The sequence below is a fragment of the Coffea arabica genome, chromosome 10c, assembly GCF_036785885.1.
Source record: "Coffea arabica cultivar ET-39 chromosome 10c, Coffea Arabica ET-39 HiFi, whole genome shotgun sequence".
NCBI classification, from domain to species: domain Eukaryota; kingdom Viridiplantae; phylum Streptophyta; class Magnoliopsida; order Gentianales; family Rubiaceae; genus Coffea; species Coffea arabica.
In genome coordinates this window covers 46351590-46366979 of record NC_092329.1, presented here as the reverse complement: position 1 = coordinate 46366979, position 15390 = coordinate 46351590, and the positions used below count along the sequence as shown (strand labels likewise).

At 33.3% G+C, this 15390-nt stretch overlaps 1 protein-coding gene across 1 annotated transcript; it reads right to left on the bottom strand.

The window, feature by feature from the left end:
• Positions 1-5066: 5066 nt before the first annotated feature.
• Positions 5067-5642, bottom strand: LOC113714123 (uncharacterized). Its single transcript, XM_027237920.1, has one exon. The coding sequence runs from the start codon at positions 5640-5642 to the stop codon at positions 5067-5069; it is 576 nt and encodes a 191-aa protein (XP_027093721.1).
• Between the last annotated feature and the right edge of the window lie 9748 nt (positions 5643-15390).

Here is a 15390-nt window from a genome sequence, read left to right as displayed (position 1 = left end):
GCAAGATAATAGTTTTCTCAAGTCCACCAGCCTAGAATCTTGATTAGGGTTTCAAACCCATGAAATCCAACCACTAAACTCGGTAAAAATTGAAAGGATAAAGAGGGATGAAGTTGTTACCTCTTAGAGCTCTTAAACCCTAGATGAAGGCAAGTCTTTCCACCACTATGTCACCAAGAAACTCCATAAGGTTGCTCCTTTCTTCTAACTAGAGTAAAATTCCAAATGATTTGTGGGTTGGAGGATGAAAAACAAGCAAGATGGGAGCAAGGATGGAATTTTTTCTCTTCCCCTTTTCTTTCCTTGGGTTTAGCCGAGAGGATGAGTGAGTGAGAGAGGGAAAGTGTTGTGAATCTTGTGGAGGAAGAATGAAGAAAAGGTAACTTTAGGTTGGTGCAAAAGTCAACTCTCAATAGTAGTGAAATAGTGCATTGTACTACCACTTTCTCTCTTGTTTGATACACTTATACACTAATCTTTCAAGGTAATTCCTCTAATACTGTAATTACTCATACTTACTAGTTTAGTATTAAATACTCAAATCTCCAATTAGTTGTACCGGCGTGACTTTTGAAAAACTTTCGACGCGTACGCGATAAAGCGAAATTTAAGGGAAATTCGCGCAATAATAGTATAATTAAATAACACTAGGGCAAATAATTATAAAAATGACTAAATTAAGAATAAAAACATGAGTTCTCACATCCTCTCCCCCTTAAAAAAATTTCGTACACGAAATTCATACCTTGATTTGGAAATAGATCTGGATATTTTTGTCGAATCCCCTTCTCTACTTCCCAAGTTGCTTCTTCTATTCCGTGATTCCTCCATAGAACTTTTACCAGAGGGATTCGCTTATTCCTTAGTTCCTTCACCTTACGATTCAGAAGCTTCACTGGTTTCTCCTCATAAGTCAGTGCCTCGTCGATCTCAATATTTTCTGATTACAGTACATGAGAGGGATCTGGATGATACTTTTTGAGTATAGATACGTGAAAAAAATTATGAATTCGAGATAAATTTGGTGGCAGTTCCAACTTATAGGCCACATTTCTCACATGTTGGAGAATCTTATAAGGTCTTACAAATTTAGGTTGTAACTTCCTCCCTTTCCCTGATATCAAACTTGCTTTTAGAGGAGTAATCTTAAGGAAAACTTGATCTCCAACCGCAAATTCTAAATTCTTTTTTCGATTATCTGCATAACTCTTTTGACGGCTCTGAGCTGTCTGAATTTTTTAGCGTATTAACTTCACCTTTTCATACGTCTTTTCAATTCATGGTACTGCAGTTGAATCTAAAATCTTTCTTTCACTTATTTCATCCCAACAAATCGAAGATCTACACTTCCGGCCATAAAGAGGTTCATATGGAACCATTTGAATGGATGAATGGAAACTATTATTATAAGCAAATTCCACCAATGTCAAGTATTTACTCCAATTCTCTCCAAAATCCAAAATACATGTTCTCAACATGTTCTCAAGAGTCTGAATTGTCCTCTCTGACTGTCTATCAGTCTGGGGGTGGTAGGTAGTGCTCAAATTCAATTTGGTTTCTAGCATTTCTTGCATCCTCTGCCAAAATCGAGAAACAAAGCGAGGGTCTCGATCGGACACAATACTTACTGGTATCTTATGTAGCCTATAATCTCATCCAAATATAACTTAGCTAACTTCTCCATAGAGTACTTCATACTAATCGGCAGAAAATGAGCAGATTTAGTTAGTTTATTCACTATTACCCAAATGGCATCATGCCCTCTCTGTGTCCTCGATAATCCAGATACAAAATCCTTGGTGGTATTTTTTCATTTTCATTTGAGTATCTCTAAAGGTTGTAATAGGTCAGACGGTTTTTTATGCTCGGCTTTAATCTGCTGGCAAATCAAACAAGTCTGGACAAACTAACCAATTTTCTTCTTCATGTTCTCCCACCAATACAAACTCTTCAAATCTTGGTACATTTTATTTCCTCTCGGATGTATCGTATATTTAGAACGATGAGCTTCCTCCAAAATTTTTCTTTAAAGCCCTCCATCTTTTGGCACTATTATTCGATTTCAAAACCTTAGTACACCATTTACTCTCAAATTAAAATCCGACTTTTTTTGCTTATTAACTTTCTCCAACCACTTTTGTGCTTCAAAATCCTTTCCTTGTGCCTCCTTGATATGATCTAACAAAGTAGATTTCATAATAATATTTCCAAGGATCACTTTTCTTGGTTCAAATCGAGGGTTCCAAATACTAACCTCTTCCAACAAGTGTAACTTTTTGATCATCAATCATGCTACTTGTACTTGACGACTTAAATCATCTGCTGCTACATTAGCTTCCCTGGATGATAATTAATCGTGCAATTATAATTCTCTAAAAACTCCACCCATCTGCATTGTTTCAAATTTAACTCTTTTTTTGAAAAACAAGGGGTCCGTTTGGATTTCTTGTTTTTGCCTCTCTTTTTGAAAAAATATTTTTCACATTCCAAATACTATAGTAAATGTGTATTTTCAAAACAGTTCCAAAAACACCATATCCAAACATTATATAAAAAACAACTCCATATGTATATTTCAATCATGTATATTATATATACATATATTATATTAATATAAATTGAAATTTACAAATTGAAATATATGTATTTATATATTATATATTATATAAATAATTATATACATTAATATTATACATAATATAATGTAATATACATAAATGTGTAAATATTTATACATAATATATTATGTACATTATATTATAATATATACATTGTTAATGTATAATATTATTATGTACATTAATGTGTATAAAAATATATAATAATGTTATATATAATATATAATATACATAATACGTAACAATGTATAAATGTATATTATGTAGAATATATTATATTATGTATATTATATTATATATATACAATATTATGTATATTATACAAATTGAAAATTATATATTATATATTTATAAATTATATATTTTATAAATATTTATATAATGAAATATACAATAAATATTACAAATTGAAATATTATATGAACACCATATTTATAATATTATAATATTTATAATTAATATTAATGTATATTATATATATTAAATATTTATATATTTATTTATACATATTATAAATATTTTATTTTATTTAAAAAATATTTTTATATATTTATAATATATTTATATAAATATTATATATTATATAAATTATATATAATATAATATATATTACATATTATATATATTATACATTTATATAAATGTACATTTATACATAATATATATATATATATATATTAATGCATATTTGTAATATACATTTATATTATGTATTATATATAATATAATACATTTATAATACATTTATACATTTATATTAATATACATAATATTAATTTTACATTTATACATAATATTAATACACATTTATAATATATTAATTTATACATTTATATAATATTCATTTATAATTTATACATTTATAATAATATACACTTATACATTTATAAATATATTTATATTATGTATTATATATAATATAATAAATTTATAATGCATTTATATATTTTTATATAAATATTTAAATATATTTATTTATAAATATTTATAAATGTATTATAAATGCATAAATGTATATTTATATAAAAATATAGAAATTATAAATTATAAATTATGATTTATACATTTATATAATATTCATTTATAAAAATATAAATTTATAAATATATTTATATTATGTATTATTTATAATATAATACATTTATATATTTTTATATACATATATAAATATATTTATTTATAAATATTTATAAATGTATTATAAATGCATAAATGTATATAAATATATAAAAATTATAAATTATAAAAATACTCAAAAATATGTTTTAAAAATACCTTTAAAAATAATCGAAAAAACATCTACAGTAAAAGTTTTTCATATAATTTTTAAAAAACAACCCCAAAAATAACTAATCCAAATGGACTTGTATTTTAAAAATGAAATGCTACAGTGCTGTTTTTGAAAAATAACCTCAAAAGCAGCTAATCCAAACAGAGCCAAGTACTTAAGGCTCTTGTAATCGGTAAAAACCTCAAACGTCATCCCATATAGGTAATGTCTCCACTTCTTCAATGTAAATACTACAGCTGTTAATTCCAAATCATAAATTGGATAATTTCGCTCGTGAGGTTTTAACTTTCTAGAAGCATGTGCAATTATTTTATCATTCTGCATCAATACACATTCCAAACCTTCCTTTGAAGCATTTGTATAAACCACAAAACTATCCTTTTCATTAGCTAAGGCTAATATAGGTGCCCTTGTCAATCGTCCTTTTAACTGCTGAAAATTTTTTTCACACTTAGAATTTCATATAAACTTTTCACTTTTCTTAGTCAACTCAGTCAGGGGTCCCGCAGTTTTAGAAAAATCTTTAATAAATCTCGAATTTCAGTAGGGTATTCCGATTGTTTCCACTTAGAAACTGCTTCAACTTTGGTCGAATCTAGCTTAATTCCTTTCTTGGAGATTATATGACCTAAGAAAGTCATTTCTTTCAACCAAAATTCACATTTATTAAACTTAACATACAACTGATGTTCTCTCAAGGTTTCCAAAACAATCCTTAAATGTTTCTCATGATCCTCCAAAATTTTAGAATACATTAGTATATCGTCAATAAACACTACCACAAACTGATTCAGGTAAGGCGTAAAGATTCGGTGCATTAAATCCACTGCAGGAGCATTAATCAACTCAAATGGCATCACTACAAACTCAAAGTGCCCGTACCCCGAATTAAAGGCAGTCTTAGGTATATCTTTTTCCAAAATTCTCAACTGATAATAACCCTGCCTGAGATCCAATTTTGAGAACACTATCGCTCCTTGCAATTGGTCAAACAATTCATCAATATGGGGTAAAGGGCACTTATTCTTGATGGTAACGTCATTCAATTCTCAGTCGTCTATGCACAACCTTAAGTTACCATCTTTCTTTTTAACAAACAACACAGGAGTTCCCTACGGAGAATCACTTTTTCTTATAAAGCCTCACTCTAGAAGATCCTACAATTGCAATTTTAGCTCTTTCAATTCAGTTGGAGCCATTCTATATGACATCTTAGAGATAGGTGCTACTCCTAGAGTCACATCAATTTTAAAGGCTACCTCTCTTTCCGGCGGCAAAGATTCTAGTTCCTCAGGAAAAACATCTGGATACTCCTTAACTACTGGCATATTTTTCAACCTCACCTTGTCACTAGGACTATTTATAAGAAAAGCTAAATACCCTTGAACTCCCTTACTCAATATCTTTCTAACTCGAATTTCTGAAATAAGGGCAGAAGAGGCTAATCTACCCCTTACATCCAATTTTAAGGTTGCCTCTCTTGGAATACATAGTTCTACCATTTTTGTCTTACAATTTAACTGAATATAGTAACGAGCTAACCAATCCATTCCTAGAATGACATCATACCCCTTAATAGCTAAACCCGTCAGATCGGCCAACAATTTTCGTTCTCCAAACCATATCTCGCAATTTCTATACACCAAGTTAGCAATTAAGTTTTGATCTCCAGTAGGTGTTCTAACCTCCAAGTCATAAGATAAATTAATTGGTTTCACGTCTACTCCACTCATGAATTTAAGGTTTACAAAGGAGTGTATCGCACTAGGATCAATTAAAACCTTAGGTAAGCAGTGAAAAATAGGAATCGTACCTTCAACCACCTTAATGGAATCAGGAATCTGCTGATGGTCCAATGCGTAAACTCTAACCGGCACCTTAGGTCAATTCCCTCTGGCACTAGATTGCTTAGAGGTCGACTTCTCTGACTGTTGAGTACTACCTCTTTCTTTTGGTACACTTGGATATTTTGAGATCTAGTGTTCGGTACTGCCACAATACAGGCACTCCCCCAATTTCTTCCAACAATCATTTTCCGCATGGTTGGATTTACTATAGTAGCCACAACCAACTTGAGGAGTCACGGCCTGACTACCAGAAGGTATTTCTCTCGCTTGACCTTACTCATTACGGCCTCCTCTTGATAAAGTTCCTCTTGGTGCTCAAGCAGTTTTTACTCCTCCCGTTCCTCTTTCCGTCTTAGGAGGTGGGGTACTTTTACTTGTTTGTCTAGAAGGATAACTAGGAGTGCCCCTTTTCTTGGTATGAAAGTCTCTAATTTGTAACTTTGCGCTTTCGACTCTCTGCGCTTTCTCTAGGGTTTCAATAAACGTAGAGATTTGGTCTGCTACTAATCCCTCTTGAATCTCCACATTAAGTCCTTGTACAAAGCGCTTTATCTTTTTCCGTTCATTAGCCACCAATTCCGAAGCGTACTTAGAAAGTTTAGTAAATCGCTCCTCATAGTCAACTACACTAGAAGCCTCTTGCCTCAATTTTATGAATTCGTCCTCCCGTTTCTTTTGAATCAGAGGCGGAGAAACTTCTCATTAAATTCTTTTATAAAGTTTTTTCAGGTCCAAGGGGTCTGTGCTCTTTCCCTTTTTCCCCTTATTACATTCCACCAAGCACGTGCCGCACTCTCAAATTGAAAGGCAGCGAACGTCATTCGCCTCTTCTCAGTATAATCTAAGACAACAAATATATTGGTCATTTTCACCAGCCAGTTCTCCGTTAACTCGGGATTAGGTCCTCCAATAAACTTAGGCGGAATAAATTTCAAAAACCTCTCCAAGGTTCTATCCTTCCCTCTTTCTTGAGTCCCGGATTGGTTAACAGGTCCTGGACCCTGTCGCTCTACTAACTGTTCTAAGATATCCGTCATACGGTTGATAGTAGTAGCTACTTAGTTATCCTCTTCGTTTACTTGTTATTGACTCAGTCCAGTAGCCGATCCTTGATTATCTCCTTGAATTTGGAGTTGCCTAACTCCATGTCCTCAGCCTCTACCACTTTTTCGGCCGTCCATGATTTTAATTATGTCTAAATACAAGAATAAAAATAATTACGTGAGAAAATACTTAAAAATAAAGGCCAACATGAAAAATATTTGAAATAACAATAACTGACATATATTAACATTTAAAGGTTCATATATAATCAGTAAGTCATGGAACATTTACAAAAATTAGCACACAGGTGCCACAAAAGTACAATCAATCACGCAATAAAAGTCAAGAACTTTACAAGTATCACCCCAACTAATCCCAACTACAAAAGACAAAAGATTCATCAATCCTAATCTAATTCGCAACCGAACTGGACCTCCTCCTCTGGGTCCTCCTCAAAAGGCTCTTCCTCAGGAGTGCTCGCATAAACTGAGCTCTCGACGGCGTCTATCACCTCCTCTATCAGTGTGGTAGTGTCAGCTAAATCCCAGTGGCCCGATCCCATATCTCCTTGATTACCCTAGTTAGTCGAGCTCTAGTCCTCTAAAACACATCACTAGCGGCCTCAGCTCTAGTCCACTCATCTATCACTGTCCCCTCGAGTTCTACGATCCTAGCACCTTGAAAATCCACCATAGCGTTCATCTCCTCAATCTCCTGAAGTAATGTCCTATTAGTAACCACTAACTGCAGGTGCTCATCATCAATGGACAGCACAAGATCATTAGGGTAGACATGTGTCTCCCTACAAGGACAACAAAGGATCCTAGAAAAAGGTGAGTATCGGATACGAGATCCTCCACCTAGTACTCAATATTGAATGGGCCTAAAAGACTCCACATGATCGTTAGCTGCTTCGTTACCATTAGCAGCATCACCTCTATTACCGTTTTTCATTCCTACAAAACAATCATAAAACTCAAGGTGAGAAATTAAGGTCACTAATTCACTCAAACATCAACTTAAGATATGAGTAAATTACCTCATTCTTATTCTCAAGAGTAAAGCCTCTAAAAGATTTCCCAAATAGATCTTTAAACCTAGGCTCTGATACCAACTATGACGATCCCATTTCTCCTTAGAAAAAATCCTAGGGTATCGACGGACCGCCTGTCTAACTCTTACCAGGGTTCAATACGAATCAAATTTAAATTTAAGGGTAAACAACCAATAATAAAAGTAGATACAAAGAAAGGTCATTTCCTTAAATAAACATTCAAATCTTACATTACAAGTTACTAAAAGGTACATCAACTTTCCCCAAAAATACAACTACCACAAGTCGACTAATCAATTATATCCAAAATTCTAATCAAAAGGTAATCAAGTCGGCTTCCTCAAAATCTTTTCATTCCAAACTCTTGTTAAGGAAAACAAACTACGGGGTGAGCTAACGCTCAGCGAGGCCAAGAAAAGCATGCAAACTAATAATTCAAGTAACAATAACACTTGTACAAGAAATATAGTTTGAAAGTTCAAGTAATTCACAATTAACAATAAAGCACACTCAATAAGGATACGGAAGCTCTCAAGAGTTAAATTTCTCTTACTTTGTCGAGGCTCGATCCAATACCTCCACGTGATGACACTCCGTCAACCGGGTAGGTATCAAGTCCGTAGAACTCCACTTACTTCTCCCATTCTTCATTTCACCCTCTCGGATCTGTAACCAAACACTCACTGAGAAGATAATACTACTCGAGTATGCCAAACAAGACCTCAAAAGATCAAACTTATAATTTTCTTATGGTTCACCAGGCTTCTCGACCAAATCCATGTCGACTCGAGTCGTAAGGTTAGCCAATGAGTTTTGGGCGTCCCCAGACATACAATTATAATGGCCAAGTTCACGCAATTCACTTTCACACAATTCAATTATAAATTCATGTAAAAGAGAACGAGTGCGATAAAGTACACACTCATCTCGACAATTCCAAATCACTCAATTAACAAGAAACAATTCAAATATTTAGCAACAATTCATGCACTTGACACTCACCAATTCAAAACAAGTGAGTAAGTAAAGCCCTTCAGTTGTCCATACTAGAATTCCTTTCGAAACCCTCATGAATACCTGAAGAAACAGTGGCCAACCATCACTCACATATACTCATGACCACTTAACATTTAAGGAAGAAAGTGCACTTGCTTAAAACTTAAGACAATGGCTTAAAAGAGCATTAATCCCTCGAAAATCAAGATTTAAAAATGAGAATTTAAAGTCACAAGTGAACTCGTATCATTCATGAAATTGAGTTTAAAATGAACCATCAATCTCAAAAGGAAATCGGAAGTTCATTAAAGTTCACTTCTTAGAAATCAGAAATTTTTCCAGCTTTACTCGACGACACTTGAGAAATCATAACTTGAGTTTGAAAGGTGCAAAAATGGAAAACTTTATACTGTTAGAAACTATATTCAAAGTACTAAAACTTCCTTAAAGACATTTTTCTAAGATTCCAACCAAAAACCATTCAAATTTCAGCTCAAATTTACAGTTTCATGAAGACAGGACAGAACTAGTCTTAGTTTTTCAGCAATATTTGGAAATTCGGTAAAATTCACAGGAAATGAACTGGCCTCTGAAATTTATAATACAACAAGAGCTTCAAGTTTCAGACACAACAAGTAGAACTAAATTTGGAGTTTTGAGCAACAAGATAAAATGGTTTGAAGTTGGCTGATTTTCGCAACCTATTTAGAAGATTTCCAGTCACTAAGCTTCAATACAGTTTTGAAATCAGACCATATCTAACTCTACACAAGTCTAAATTGAGAATGGTTTATGACGTTATAAATTAGATTCAAAATTCTATAATTTATCAGAAGAAATCGTTTCCATACTCCTTTCACAAAAGGGACAAAATCAAGGCACAAGATGTAGCTTCCCAATTTCTTTCGGACAAACAGATAAAACAGGTCAATCCATTTTGCCGATTCACTACAGTTTCCTCAAAACGAATTACCAGGGAAATTTTATACTTTTGAAAATCTCTTGATGTCTAGTTTCGAATGCCGCAAATGGCACTCAATTTTTGACTTTTTTTACAAAGAGTTATGTTCAGACAAAGAACCAATGGTCGGCTAGCCTGATAGCAAATTTCCAGATTTCTTCCTTTTCAAAAACCCTAGTTTTGTATAACCAATTGAAATGATTTTTGAAAGGCAATTTTCACACACACAATACCGCATATATCAATCAGTTTAGCAGCCAAATAATCAACAAAAATTGAAAATCCAAGCAAGGCAACAAAACAGAAATTTCGGCCAGCTCTCTCTCATGGTTTTCTTCCAATTTCTCTCCACTATCAAGCCAATATCAAGCTATAATTCACATAAACAATAATAATCAAGCAATAACCTCAAGTCCGCTACCTCATAGGTCACCTCAAGACCACTAGCTTAGGATATCAAGCAAGATAAAAGTTTCCTCAAGCCCACTAGTCTAGAATCTTGATTAGGGTTTCAAACCCATGAAATCCAACCACTAAACTTGGTAAAAATTGAAAGGATAAAGAGGGATGAAGTTGTTACCTCTTAGAGCTCTTAAACCCTAGATGAAGGCAAGTATGTCCACCACTAGTTCACCAAGAAACTCTGTAAGGTTGCTCCTTTCTTCTAGCTAGAGTGAAATTTCAAATGATTTGTGGGTTGGAGGATGAAAAACAAGCAAGATGGGAGCAAGGATGAAATTTTTTCTCTTCCCCTTTTCTTTCCTTGGGTTCGGCCGAGAGGATGAGTGAGTGAGGGAGGGAAAGTTTTGTGAATCTTTTGGAGGAAGAATGAAGAAAAGGTAACTTTAGGTTGGTGCAAAAGTCAACTCTCAATAGTAGCCAAATAGTGTATTGTACTACCACTTTCTCTCTTATTTGATACACTGATACACTAATCGTCCAAGGTAATTTCTCTAACACTATAATTACTCATACTTATTAGTCTAGTATTAAATTCTCAAATCTCCAATTAGTCATACTAGTGCGACTTTCGAGAAACTTTCGATACACAATAATAGTATAATTAAATAACACTAGGAAAAATAATTATAAAAATAACTAAATTAAGAATAAAATCATGAGTCCTCACTTTGGATCAATTTTGTAATATATTCGTGATGAAAGAACATCATATGTACAAGGTAAAAAAAAGTGTAATATTTTTTTTAACTTTTAGATGTGTTAATTCCTATAATTGATGTACATGTGCCCACATGCTTGTGCACGTGTACTTGTCAGACAGATTATGCATTTAAAAGAGAAAAAACAATAACTTGTGATGGTAGGAGTTTGTCTCGAACTCCTACTAGTTTGTTGATTAGAAGAATAGAATACACAAGGAAAGATATCAAAACCTTGCATATGTAACATGTATTGGGTCTAATATGATGTTACCTTTAAATAAGGTTAGGAAAGACAAATAGTCATAAGTAGAACTACCATGTGATCATATGAGTTCGCTTTGGAATTTATATCCCTCAGTAAATGTGGAAATGAAAAGTTCTTGTACATCACTTAGCCATTTAATTTGGAGAATGAACCTATCAATCTTCCAAGGAGCTTGAGATAATATTTGCACAATATCCACTGGAGTTTTGATTCCAATTGAACTTTGACCAGATGAAAAACATGATGAGTACAAAGCTTAGTTTCATCCAAAACAGCAACTGATTATACCTCTATCTTACATTTGATGCCATGAGATGAAGAAAAACCAAAATAAGCATTGCTGGTGTGATACCGGATAACTGCACATCTACGCCTGATAATCCTAACTTTCCCTTTTGGCCTGCCATTGAGATGTGCACAAGGATAATCACGACCTACAACTTATGTGGCTAGTTTTTGGAGTAATTATTGTCTTGGAGATGAATTGTAATTTTATATCATTTTGGAAATTTCTTACTTAATTTTTGTGATATAGTATGAGGAGTAATAAGCTTTAACAAAAAATTGTAATAAGTCCTTGGATGGAATATCAAAGGAAAAAAGAAAGTATTGAAACAAAAAATGGAGGACATTGGAATTGAGAGAACCAATAAAATTATAATAGCCTTGAGCCAACAGCAAGAAAGTTGGGAGTTCTTTTCGTCTTTTGTTCCTTAGGACTAGCCTAGGACTCAAACTAGTAGTAGGCTTTTACTCGTACCACATTCTAATAAGACTTAAAAGGATGAGTTGACTACTTCATTATCAAAAAAAAAAAAAAAAATGAGTTGACTACTAGTTGTGTTTTGGCCCATCAAACTTTCGGGCCTTTGGCACAAAAGGAGAAAAATTTATTTTTTGTTCCTAAACTTTGAGTTAGAGACATATTTCATCTCCAAACTTTTCGACATAATACATTTAGTATATGAATTAAAAATTTCTGGTCACATTTAGTCCAAAAACGATAAATTGCTCAATTCAGACAGAGAAGGCCACGTGTGTTATATGTGTCAGGATCAAGCGCTTACCATTGCACCAAAAGCTATAGCTCTTAGCAAAGGCGCAACTTTATTTCCTTAACCACAATGGCAGCGCAAAGCACCGTACCACGCTCAGCCAGCATGAGGGCTGCATCCCTATGTGCCACGGGTTGGGTGGTTAGTTCCTTCAAGCCGGGATCTGAGGGATGTTGCTGATTAGGCCAACAATCCCTCCCCCAGCAACGGCCAGGGAGACTCGAACCCGTGACCTCGCTCTGATACCACTTGTCAGGATCAAGCGCTTACCATTGCACCAAAAGCTATAGCTTTTAGTGAAGGCGCAACTTTATTTCCTTAACCACAATGGCAGCGCAAAACACCGTACCACGCTCGGCCAGCATGAGGGGCTGCATCCCTGGGTGCCACGGGTTGGGCGGTTAGTCCCTTCGAGCTGGGATCTGAGGGATGTTGCTGATTAGGCCAACAATCCCTCTCCCAGCAACAGCTAGGGAGATTCGAACCTGCGACCTCGCTTTGATACCACTTGTCAGGATCAAGCACTTACCATTGCACCAAAAGCTAAAGTTTTTAGCGAAGGTGCAACTTTATTTCCTTAACCACAATGGCAGCGCAAAGCACCGTGCCACGCTCGGCCAGCATGAGGGGCTGCATCCCTGGGTGCCACGGGTTGGGCGGTTAATCCTTTCGAACCTAGATCTAAGTGATGTTGCTGATTAGGCCAACAATGTGGCCATTAACAAAAAGTAAAATATCGGTCAAAACCAACGAAACAAAACCCACCATTTTACTCTCTCTTACCTTCATCGCTTTCCGTCTCCAAATTTCCCCTTTTCACATCGATTGCCAATTTCCATCCTTAAACCCTAGCTTCTAGATCTACAATCTATCAAGAAATGGAGTAGAGTTAATGGAGTAATCCACCATATCAAGCAACAAAACTTCATCTTCAATTAGTACTTGCCCTAAAATGAGGTCGCGAAGCTTAGAATCTCATTCAATAAGGTGATCCAAAGATTAAACCTTTCTCCAAGATTAAACCTCAAGAGCTGATTTAGGAAGATAAGGAAGCAAAATCTTAGATATTGTCTGGAAGTTTGGTCATTAAGAAAGGAGGGTAGAAAACCTTACACGTTCTTTCTTTGAGGTCAAGTTTATGGTTTCTCTGTCATTTTTTTATTTTCTCAAAAACAAGCTCCTCTAGTTAGAAGTCATATCTTGCAAGCGTATATTTAGACGCATCTAAGGAATCCGAATTCCTATAGGATTAACTTAAGTGGCTTTCTTATGGAGTATGATTTCAAGTTTTCTAGATAATATATTATTTTAAAAAACTTTCTTATTTGCCATACATCACTGAAGTTTAATTCATTGATCTTAGGAACTAAGTTCTAGGTAATAAATTCTTATCATTCTTGTCCTGCTTGAGTTCTTTTAAATACCATCAATGAAATTCTTCATATGTGTAGCTAATTAGGCTCCCAAACACTGTGACATAAAATATAGGTCATAACTCTTAGTACTAGTAAAGATTTAGATAAATTAAATACCTTTACTTTGTCATTCATTTCACCAATCATTCAACTCACATTTATAAATCAATAATATCATGACCACTCAAGTGATGAGAATAGTTAAGTAGATATTTCTATCTTTTTGTAAGTGTTTTTCAAGTTATTAATCTTTCACTATACATATCTCATACTAGGGTAAAGTATGAAATTTGTACCAACTTTAATATGAGTAATATTATTTTTTTATTACCAAAATCTAACTGTTATGAAGAAATATTTAGAAACACCTTTATATGACCTTTTCGTTTATCCCTTCTGTTGTCATGACTATAGCTAGAAATGGAAATATCTTTTTGTTTAGTATAACTTTCCATCCAAAGTGATAAGAAAAGAAAATTTTGTCATTTGTGTTTGGTACACAAGTCAAAATCAAATGTTTAGTCCCTTTTCAATGTTAGACATAATAAAAATTTAGATGTTAGCAAGGAATATAATCTTTATAAATTTGACATAATAATGTTATATGCGTATTTATGTGAAATTTTGAAAGATTTTTCTTTAAGAAAAATTGAAGGTTTATATCTAATAACTTCAATTGTAACACTTGATTAATTCAACAATTTGGAATTTTATTTTAAAGTTTTGTATTTGTTAGCAATCTAATTAGCAATGCAAAACAAAAATTACATGAAGTCAAAAAAATATATTCTATTATATTTAAATTTCATTTCTAATATAAAATTTAATTTTAAAAAATTATTACACGATTGTTCAAAAGTAAAAAAAAGGAAAGTATTTTAAACATTTGTTTGCTATCAAACATATATAAAAAAGGGCAAAATTATATCAAACATAGATAAAATTATCTATTGTTAAATAACTATAGTCAAACCATTAATTAAACTCATAAATATCTTAAAATTGGTGATGTAAAAAAAGATGTATACAAGGATAAACTTGACATCCAACTATTTTGGCCATTCTAAAATGAAGTTGGGAATGAGTTTTCCTTGAATTTTTTTAGGGAAATCTTTATTGGAAATTGAAAAAGGCACTCTCTGTAGAAAGTGAGAGAGGCTGCAAAAAAGAAGAAGGGAGATGGCCAGATGGGAGGCAAGTATAGCCAAAACATCCATACCAACCAGTAGTGTCTTTAGATGGGAAAATTACATATTTAATCCTTCAACCTTTTCACAATAACATATGCAGTTTGTAAACTTATTTCCTTAGCCATTTTAATATTTTTAGTCAAAATTCAGCTTGTTAGGTCTGGTTCCAAGAAATTGACCAATGAGAATAATATGGTTCTTGACAACTCAATAAAGACAATAACAAATCAAATAAATTAAATAGAGAAATATAGAATTTTACGTGGTTCGGTCAAATTGACCTACATCCATGGACAAAAGAGTAGCAGATTTATTATAACAGAAAGAAAGTACAAAAGAGAAAGTACAAAACCTAGAAAATAATTCCAAAGCCCAAAAGACATATAAAATTGTAAACACAAAAGAGTCTGAATAGCACAAATTGTTTAATGGCCCAAAGGCCCATAACTTGCTCATTTTGTTTGATACCAAGCCAAAACACCTCTCAAACC